The following is a 10,358-nucleotide window of genomic DNA, read 5'->3' on the forward strand; positions in this document are numbered from 1 at the left end:
AGCCGAAACGTAAAGAAAAGGGAAAAATTTTTTCATTGTATTCACAGAAAAATATCGATTTTAAATTGCACACATAATTGACCGGTGACACAAAAATTCAAATTATAAGTTAAAATATTGTTAAAAATAGGGGAAAATCAGCAAAACTTGATACTTTCTGATGACAATTAAGGAAACGGTGGGCACTATGAGATTTGCCGGAAAATTTTACGCAAGATCACTAATATTTTATCAATTGGCAGGCAGTTTCTGAATTTCGTTCTTTTTGGGCTAGTTTTTCCCGTAGTGCAATGAATTGTTAATAAAACCATTTTCAAGTTTTGAAATTATTTCGAAGCGTCGAATAATCTCAGAAGTGAAATACCACATTAGTTGACACAACAATGCATTATATTGCACAAATAAATAGCACAATTAAATAATAAAACTATAAAAATTTGTACGAAATTATTACTTTTATTTAAATAGGTATTTACAAAAGTATCCAAAACATCAAAATTTATTATGTTGATTCTATGTTGAAAATGCATCTTTTTCATTAAAATACATTATTTAGTGATGAAAATGTCTAGAAGCTTCAGGTAAACGTATTTTAACATACTTTTACTAACAATTCAGATAGAATTACGCATGCCCCAGATATTCAAAACGCCATATCTCCCAAACTACCTATATCGTTTTTTCTAGTTAAGTGATTCTTATGTAGAATTTTCAGGCGAACCTTTTGAGCATATCTATTTGAAAATAAAATTCGGGGTGTCTTGAGATATTCGCATTTTTCGTTATAAATTGCAAAAAAATGTATGATTTTTACAAATTAGATAAAAACTGATAACATCATTCGATTGCGCGGCCAAAAACCCATAGAAAAAGTATATTGGCATGTCTTCACATCAAACTGTTGCAGAGATATTTAAACCCGAAAAATAACTTTTTTCGAAAATCTGCAAAAAAGGAAGCAGCACCGCAGAGGCGCTGGACAAAAGGAGACTGCACAACCCCCTTGTCAAAGTAGCGACGTATGTGGTTGGGCTATTTTTAGACACAAATTGTGCCTCTTCCTTCGTCTACTGTAGATAACCACCGACATAATAAATAATAAATAAATAATAAATAGGGTGCATACTATAAACTGCCTTTTCAAGTATGGTTAGCTCATATCTACAAGCTTAAGGCTTAGTGAAATGCCACTGGTTATTGAATAAATCTTTATTACACCTAGTTAGCAATACATGATGTTTATGCTTTGTATATCCTTAGCAGAAAATCCGTAACGCTGTCCAATTTTTCCTGCAAATTTAACCTGAAAAATAAGCAGAATGAATAATTGAATGAATGTGTAAGATAAAACCCCTTCGTTATGTTGCTAACTGAACTAATTCAAAGGTTAATTGATCTTAGTGTAATTTTGGTGGTTAATTTCAGATGCATATAACATTTCGATGAGTACTAACCTTTCAAATAGTTAAATTATGCTTCCGTTGGGTAATACGATGTGACTGAGAAATTTATGCAATACGATATATCTGAAGGTGAGCGCGATGATGATAGTAACAATTCTTAAACTCATTTATTACCTTTGGTTCAATAGTGGGATTTCCATTCCGACTGAATGCTGTCGAAGAATAGTGCATCACACTGCCCAAATCATATGGTATTCCATGTGTTGTAGTTCTATCCTGTAGTTCTTTTCGGAAATTTCCCATGGAATCAGGTTTTATATTTCTAACATTAACGGACACATAGTTGTCCCTATCGTGACGGGTATGCTCGTGAAAGAATCCCAAAACGTGCATCAATTCATGTAGAATCGTGCCCGTTCGACGAATGCAGGCATTACGCTGGAGGTTGAGAACTTGTTTTCCACCGGCTCGACCAACGGTGGACCAGCATCCGCTGGTGGAAGTTTCGATTGAGATGTAGTCCAGTTGTTTCGATCTTGGAACAAATCGGATACACGTCTTTTTTTGAAAAATCTGAAATGCATTGCGAATTTTTTGCACCTCAGACGGACCTGCAAAAAATGGTGAAAAATATGTGATAGAACGTTATCCAAATGTATAAAATATTTGGATGAAATGAAATATAAAAATTACGCACAAAATATATCAAAATAGGCAAACTCCAATAACTACGCCTACCGCAAACATTTCCGTATTCAGTAAAATCCGGAAGAGTTTCCTGCAATCAGACCTAGTCACTGATTTCAGTACCTACGCCATGCGTAACTATGAGAATACAACCTACAGTCGATTTATGTATTTAGGATTAAGTTAAAGAAATGTTCTATCTATACCTATAACGAAGGATTTCTGTCTGTCTGTCTGTCTGTCTGTCTGTCTGTCTGTCTGTCTGTCTGTCTGTCTGTCTGTCTGTCTGTCTGTCTGTCTGTCTGTCTGTCTGTCTGTCTGTCTGTCTGTCTGTCTGTCTGTCTGTCTGTCTGTCTGTCTGTCTGTCTGTCTGTCTGTCTGTCTGTCTGTCTGTCTGTCTGTCTGTCTGTCTGTCTGTCTGTCTGTCTGTCTGTCTGTCTGTCTGTCTGTCTGTCTGTCTGTCTGTCTGTCTGTCTGTCTGTCTGTCTGTCTGTCTGTCTGTCTGTCTGTCTGTCTGTCTGTCTGTCTGTCTGTCTGTCTGTCTGTCTGTCTGTCTGTCTGTCTGTCTGTCTGTCTGTCTGTCTGTCTGTCTGTCTGTCTGTCTGTCTGTCTGTCTGTCTGTCTGTCTGTCTGTCTGTCTGTCTGTCTGTCTGTCTGTCTGTCTGTCTGTCTGTCTGTCTGTCTGTCTGTCTGTCTGTCTGTCTGTCTGTCTGTCTGTCTGTCTGTCTGTCTGTCTGTCTGTCTGTCTGTCTGTCTGTCTGTCTGTCTGTCTGTCTGTCTGTCTGTCTGTCTGTCTGTCTGTCTGTCTGTCTGTCTGTCTGTCTGTCTGTCTGTCTGTCTGTCTGTCTGTCTGTCTGTCTGTCTGTCTGTCTGTCTGTCTGTCTGTCTGTCTGTCTGTCTGTCTGTCTGTCTGTCTGTCTGTCTGTCTGTCTGTCTGTCTGTCTGTCTGTCTGTCTGTCTGTCTGTCTGTCTGTCTGTCTGTCTGTCTGTCTGTCTGTCTGTCTGTCTGTCTGTCTGTCTGTCTGTCTGTCTGTCTGTCTGTCTGTCTGTCTGTCTGTCTGTCTGTCTGTCTGTCTGTCTGTCTGTCTGTCTGTCTGTCTGTCTGTCTGTCTGTCTGTCTGTCTGTCTGTCTGTCTGTCTGTCTGTCTGTCTGTCTGTCTGTCTGTCTGTCTGTCTGTCTGTCTGTCTGTCTGTCTGTCTGTCTGTCTGTCTGTCTGTCTGTCTGTCTGTCTGTCTGTCTGTCTGTCTGTCTGTCTGTCTGTCTGTCTGTCTGTCTGTCTGTCTGTCTGTCTGTCTGTCTGTCTGTCTGTCTGTCTGTCTGTCTGTCTGTCTGTCTGTCTGTCTGTCTGTCTGTCTGTCTGTCTGTCTGTCTGTCTGTCTGTCTGTCTGTCTGTCTGTCTGTCTGTCTGTCTGTCTGTCTGTCTGTCTGTCTGTCTGTCTGTCTGTCTGTCTGTCTGTCTGTCTGTCTGTCTGTCTGTCTGTCTGTCTGTCTGTCTGTCTGTCTGTCTGTCTGTCTGTCTGTCTGTCTGTCTGTCTGTCTGTCTGTCTGTCTGTCTGTCTGTCTGTCTGTCTGTCTGTCTGTCTGTCTGTCTGTCTGTCTGTCTGTCTGTCTGTCTGTCTGTCTGTCTGTCTGTCTGTCTGTCTGTCTGTCTGTCTGTCTGTCTGTCTGTCTGTCTGTCTGTCTGTCTGTCTGTCTGTCTGTCTGTCTGTCTGTCTGTCTGTCTGTCTGTCTGTCTGTCTGTCTGTCTGTCTGTCTGTCTGTCTGTCTGTCTGTCTGTCTGTCTGTCTGTCTGTCTGTCTGTCTGTCTGTCTGTCTGTCTGTCTGTCTGTCTGTCTGTCTGTCTGTCTGTCTGTCTGTCTGTCTGTCTGTCTGTCTGTCTGTCTGTCTGTCTGTCTGTCTGTCTGTCTGTCTGTCTGTCTGTCTGTCTGTCTGTCTGTCTGTCTGTCTGTCTGTCTGTCTGTCTGTCTGTCTGTCTGTCTGTCTGTCTGTCTGTCTGTCTGTCTGTCTGTCTGTCTGTCTGTCTGTCTGTCTGTCTGTCTGTCTGTCTGTCTGTCTGTCTGTCTGTCTGTCTGTCTGTCTGTCTGTCTGTCTGTCTGTCTGTCTGTCTGTCTGTCTGTCTGTCTGTCTGTCTGTCTGTCTGTCTGTCTGTCTGTCTGTCTGTCTGTCTGTCTGTCTGTCTGTCTGTCTGTCTGTCTGTCTGTCTGTCTGTCTGTCTGTCTGTCTGTCTGTCTGTCTGTCTGTCTGTCTGTCTGTCTGTCTGTCTGTCTGTCTGTCTGTCTGTCTGTCTGTCTGTCTGTCTGTCTGTCTGTCTGTCTGTCTGTCTGTCTGTCTGTCTGTCTGTCTGTCTGTCTGTCTGTCTGTCTGTCTGTCTGTCTGTCTGTCTGTCTGTCTGTCTGTCTGTCTGTCTGTCTGTCTGTCTGTCTGTCTGTCTGTCTGTCTGTCTGTCTGTCTGTCTGTCTGTCTGTCTGTCTGTCTGTCTGTCTGTCTGTCTGTCTGTCTGTCTGTCTGTCTGTCTGTCTGTCTGTCTGTCTGTCTGTCTGTCTGTCTGTCTGTCTGTCTGTCTGTCTGTCTGTCTGTCTGTCTGTCTGTCTGTCTGTCTGTCTGTCTGTCTGTCTGTCTGTCTGTCTGTCTGTCTGTCTGTCTGTCTGTCTGTCTGTCTGTCTGTCTGTCTGTCTGTCTGTCTGTCTGTCTGTCTGTCTGTCTGTCTGTCTGTCTGTCTGTCTGTCTGTCTGTCTGTCTGTCTGTCTGTCTGTCTGTCTGTCTGTCTGTCTGTCTGTCTGTCTGTCTGTCTGTCTGTCTGTCTGTCTGTCTGTCTGTCTGTCTGTCTGTCTGTCTGTCTGTCTGTCTGTCTGTCTGTCTGTCTGTCTGTCTGTCTGTCTGTCTGTCTGTCTGTCTGTCTGTCTGTCTGTCTGTCTGTCTGTCTGTCTGTCTGTCTGTCTGTCTGTCTGTCTGTCTGTCTGTCTGTCTGTCTGTCTGTCTGTCTGTCTGTCTGTCTGTCTGTCTGTCTGTCTGTCTGTCTGTCTGTCTGTCTGTCTGTCTGTCTGTCTGTCTGTCTGTCTGTCTGTCTGTCTGTCTGTCTGTCTGTCTGTCTGTCTGTCTGTCTGTCTGTCTGTCTGTCTGTCTGTCTGTCTGTCTGTCTGTCTGTCTGTCTGTCTGTCTGTCTGTCTGTCTGTCTGTCTGTCTGTCTGTCTGTCTGTCTGTCTGTCTGTCTGTCTGTCTGTCTGTCTGTCTGTCTGTCTGTCTGTCTGTCTGTCTGTCTGTCTGTCTGTCTGTCTGTCTGTCTGTCTGTCTGTCTGTCTGTCTGTCTGTCTGTCTGTCTGTCTGTCTGTCTGTCTGTCTGTCTGTCTGTCTGTCTGTCTGTCTGTCTGTCTGTCTGTCTGTCTGTCTGTCTGTCTGTCTGTCTGTCTGTCTGTCTGTCTGTCTGTCTGTCTGTCTGTCTGTCTGTCTGTCTGTCTGTCTGTCTGTCTGTCTGTCTGTCTGTCTGTCTGTCTGTCTGTCTGTCTGTCTGTCTGTCTGTCTGTCTGTCTGTCTGTCTGTCTGTCTGTCTGTCTGTCTGTCTGTCTGTCTGTCTGTCTGTCTGTCTGTCTGTCTGTCTGTCTGTCTGTCTGTCTGTCTGTCTGTCTGTCTGTCTGTCTGTCTGTCTGTCTGTCTGTCTGTCTGTCTGTCTGTCTGTCTGTCTGTCTGTCTGTCTGTCTGTCTGTCTGTCTGTCTGTCTGTCTGTCTGTCTGTCTGTCTGTCTGTCTGTCTGTCTGTCTGTCTGTCTGTCTGTCTGTCTGTCTGTCTGTCTGTCTGTCTGTCTGTCTGTCTGTCTGTCTGTCTGTCTGTCTGTCTGTCTGTCTGTCTGTCTGTCTGTCTGTCTGTCTGTCTGTCTGTCTGTCTGTCTGTCTGTCTGTCTGTCTGTCTGTCTGTCTGTCTGTCTGTCTGTCTGTCTGTCTGTCTGTCTGTCTGTCTGTCTGTCTGTCTGTCTGTCTGTCTGTCTGTCTGTCTGTCTGTCTGTCTGTCTGTCTGTCTGTCTGTCTGTCTGTCTGTCTGTCTGTCTGTCTGTCTGTCTGTCTGTCTGTCTGTCTGTCTGTCTGTCTGTCTGTCTGTCTGTCTGTCTGTCTGTCTGTCTGTCTGTCTGTCTGTCTGTCTGTCTGTCTGTCTGTCTGTCTGTCTGTCTGTCTGTCTGTCTGTCTGTCTGTCTGTCTGTCTGTCTGTCTGTCTGTCTGTCTGTCTGTCTGTCTGTCTGTCTGTCTGTCTGTCTGTCTGTCTGTCTGTCTGTCTGTCTGTCTGTCTGTCTGTCTGTCTGTCTGTCTGTCTGTCTGTCTGTCTGTCTGTCTGTCTGTCTGTCTGTCTGTCTGTCTGTCTGTCTGTCTGTCTGTCTGTCTGTCTGTCTGTCTGTCTGTCTGTCTGTCTGTCTGTCTGTCTGTCTGTCTGTCTGTCTGTCTGTCTGTCTGTCTGTCTGTCTGTCTGTCTGTCTGTCTGTCTGTCTGTCTGTCTGTCTGTCTGTCTGTCTGTCTGTCTGTCTGTCTGTCTGTCTGTCTGTCTGTCTGTCTGTCTGTCTGTCTGTCTGTCTGTCTGTCTGTCTGTCTGTCTGTCTGTCTGTCTGTCTGTCTGTCTGTCTGTCTGTCTGTCTGTCTGTCTGTCTGTCTGTCTGTCTGTCTGTCTGTCTGTCTGTCTGTCTGTCTGTCTGTCTGTCTGTCTGTCTGTCTGTCTGTCTGTCTGTCTGTCTGTCTGTCTGTCTGTCTGTCTGTCTGTCTGTCTGTCTGTCTGTCTGTCTGTCTGTCTGTCTGTCTGTCTGTCTGTCTGTCTGTCTGTCTGTCTGTCTGTCTGTCTGTCTGTCTGTCTGTCTGTCTGTCTGTCTGTCTGTCTGTCTGTCTGTCTGTCTGTCTGTCTGTCTGTCTGTCTGTCTGTCTGTCTGTCTGTCTGTCTGTCTGTCTGTCTGTCTGTCTGTCTGTCTGTCTGTCTGTCTGTCTGTCTGTCTGTCTGTCTGTCTGTCTGTCTGTCTGTCTGTCTGTCTGTCTGTCTGTCTGTCTGTCTGTCTGTCTGTCTGTCTGTCTGTCTGTCTGTCTGTCTGTCTGTCTGTCTGTCTGTCTGTCTGTCTGTCTGTCTGTCTGTCTGTCTGTCTGTCTGTCTGTCTGTCTGTCTGTCTGTCCTATACAAACGAAATACAAATTACCTCATAACTCGAGAACTAATCAAGCAAATGAAACAAAATTTGGCACGTGGGTGTTTTTGGAGACAAAATTTTTTTCTAGGATGAATTGGGACCCCTCCCCACCTTAGAAGGGGGGCTCCTATACAAATAAAATGCAAATTTCCTCATAACTCGAGAATTAATCAAGCAAATGGAACCATATTTGGCATGTGAAAGTTTTCTAGGGCATGAATATTTTCTATGGTGAATTAGAACCCCTCCCCACTATAAGAGGGGGGGCTCCTATACAAACGAAATACAAATTTCCTCATAACTCGAGAACTAATCAAGCAACTGGAACCAAATTTGACACGTGGGTGTTTTTGGAGACAAAATTTTTTTTCTATGATGAATTGGGACCCCCCCACTTTAGGAGGGGGGGCTCCTATACAAATGAAAAACAAATTTCCTCATAACTCGAGAACTAATCAAGCAAATGGAACCAAATTTGACATGTAAGTGGTTTTGGACGCAAGATTTTTTTCTATGGTGAATTGAGACCCCTCTCTTCTTTAAAAAGCGAGTTATGGCCCATCTCCCCTTTAAGAGGGTGGGCTGCCATACAAATGAAATGCAAATTTCCTCTTATCTCGAGAACCAATCAATCAAATGGAACCAAATTTGGCATGTGGGAGTTTTACATGGCAGAATTTTTTTCTATGGTGAATTACGACCCCTTCCCCTTTTAAGAGGGGAGCTCCCATACAAATGAAATTCAAATTTCCTTATAACTTGAGAACTAATCAAGCAAATGGAACCAAATTTGGCATGTGGGAGATTTTGGAGTCTTGAATTTATTTTACGATAGTTAGAGACCTCTCACCCCTGTGGTAGGGGGATATGGACTCTCATACAAATAAAACAGAAATTTTTGCGAAACTCAAAAACTAATCGAACTCGAGAAATTCGAGACTCTTCCATAAAACATTTCGCGAGTGTTGCCGGTGACCCGCCGTCGGAAGTGCCGCACACTGGGGGGCTTGCAAAACTCGAGATTGTGACAAAGATCATCCGAGATTCATGATTTATGTACAACACAGGTTAATTTGTGGCAATACGAAGTTTGTCGGGTCAGCTAGTTTCTGATAAAACAGTTGAGAACAAGTTTAAGTTTAGGGTCGCTTTTTTGCTACAAATATTCTTTCAACAGTGCACAAGCATATCTAAACTCAAAGATTTGCGATGTTTTAAATTTGTTTTCTAGTTTTGATTGTGATCACACTATGGAAAATCTTTTAAACCCAGTATCCTTTAGAGTCCAATGTCACTTTTTGTGTGTAAAGAACTTGTTTAACTGAATAAATTTACAAAGTGTTCTCCCAAAATAATTATTATCTCTCAGTCAGATTAATATCTGATTTATGAAAAAGTTTCTCCGTTAACGGTACTGTAGAATGCAAGCTCAAATGTTGGACTGAACGACGCACTGTTATTGCCATTATTTGAGTATTCAGGCCATTTCCATTAAAATTGAGTTTTGGCAATTCTGCATTTCTGTTTCTGCAGCGTTAATTGTTAATTTACATGCAGGATAGCGCACCACATTGTATCAAACATCTGGGTTATTCGGAAACGCGCACTAAGAACATAATTTGATCTATAGCAAATCTTAAATTTTTCTTTCATCATTCCGAACCCAAACTTTGTTCAAGGCTTATTCTATGTCGGTGAAAATGCCAACCATACTGAATCTAGGTTAAGAGTTTAATAATTTTGTTAAAAGTTTTCTTAATAATCACTTACTAAAATCGTCACTAATCACGTAGGGAATCGTTGCCTTTTGCCACTTTTTACTTTTGAATTTTACTGCGTTCTTCGGTACAAATGGTTGATAAATGTCGCCTTCTATATAGATTCCCATTTCTTCTGGATTTCGATCTTCCCACTCGGAGATGTCCACCCCGTCGTAGCCAGATTTTTGACTTGTGCTCTTATTTCTCAAGTTGTAAATTCCTTCACCAAGTGAAGACAAATCAAACACCATCTCTTCTTCGTCGACGATGGCAGCCCCAAGACAAACGACTATCAGCAGTCCAAATTGTATGAGGCGCTGTACTCGTACTACCGATAACCGTAACATCTTTTTCATAGGAACTTTTGTCTAGCTTTGAAACCACTGTAGGGAATTGATCAAATAAAGAGTGCACCTGGTTTCACCCACTTCCTGCGGAAAGCCAACAGAGACGTATTTGGGGCTGACGCGATAAAAAGGTTCAATTAATTAAATTTGATTACACACCGGCTGCACAGGTGGAAAATGTAGGCCAATGTTAAGGTGTTGCAATATTGATAGCGTTTTTTCGGCTAAGGTTTATCACTTAACTTCAACACCTTTTGATGCGTGGGCATGATAGGTATGTACAGTTTGTAGGTACAATAGATAAAAGGTGCATTTGGTTGATTTTTCTATAGATAGAGGCCATTACCACGGAATAGAATACCGAAAATATTTTTTTAATTAGACATTTAAATAAGACGTCATTTTATGATATCAGTTTTTCATATTATAAAAAATTAAGACAAACATTTTATATTGGATAAATGGTACATTTGATCAAAAGAGTGTCTTCTGCAGAATTGTAGATTATAAAACTACCCTTCTAAAAAAATAAGTGCGCTGTGAATTTTTTTGTCAATGTATGCGAGAGGTATACTGTACTTGTAGTACTACTAGGTACAGGAGGTATACTGTAAGAAACGTAAAGAGAGCCCTTTCATTTCATGAAAAGGAAGATTCATCAACTTATAATTCTTGTCCCTTTTATTTAGTTAAGGAGCTCAAATATGTTCAGTTCATGTAATGTGTCAACATTATTCAGAATTTATGATTGGATCAATTATGTTAATGGTAAATTAAGCGACCAATCAATATGGTAATTCCTCATGTACGGAAACAGACCAGTCTAGTATTCTGTCTCCGCTGAAAATGGCACGAAAACTCCAGTTCCTAAATACATTCAACAATCTACTGGTGTGCAACGTTCGCTATAATAAAATACGAAAGGAGATTGTTCTGGTCGGAGTACAAGGCAATTTAATTGCCATCGGATTAACCTTGACCGGTGTGATATTCTTTTTACTAACGCTGAAT

General features: G+C 42.4%; 1 protein-coding gene across 1 annotated transcript; it reads right to left on the bottom strand.

Annotated features, from left to right (window-relative positions):
• Positions 1–1,222: 1,222 nt before the first annotated feature.
• LOC128736202 (hatching enzyme 1.2-like) lies at positions 1,223–9,347 on the bottom strand. The gene is made up of 3 exons (XM_053830681.1): positions 9,011–9,347; positions 1,578–2,014; positions 1,223–1,303 (listed from the first exon to the last, which is right to left on the bottom strand). Exons 1-3 carry the CDS (start codon positions 9,345–9,347, stop codon positions 1,223–1,225), a joined length of 855 nt encoding a protein of 284 aa, XP_053686656.1.
• Between the last annotated feature and the right edge of the window lie 1,011 nt (positions 9,348–10,358).

This window comes from Sabethes cyaneus, chromosome 2 (assembly GCF_943734655.1).
Source record: "Sabethes cyaneus chromosome 2, idSabCyanKW18_F2, whole genome shotgun sequence".
NCBI lineage: Eukaryota > Metazoa > Arthropoda > Insecta > Diptera > Culicidae > Sabethes > Sabethes cyaneus.

Excerpts from the sequence above, each read along its gene's own strand:
- LOC128736202 (XM_053830681.1), bottom strand. The coding sequence starts at position 9,347 with ATGTTACGGTTATCGGTAGTACGAGTACAGCGCCTCATACAATTTGGA. Across the intron at positions 2,015-9,010 it reads CGTGATTAGTGACGATTTTA|GTCCGTCTGAGGTGCAAAAA; the intron begins GTAAGTGATTAT and ends CATTTTTTGCAG. Across the intron at positions 1,304-1,577 it reads ATCCCACTATTGAACCAAAG|GTTAAATTTGCAGGAAAAAT; the intron begins GTAATAAATGAG and ends CTTATTTTTCAG.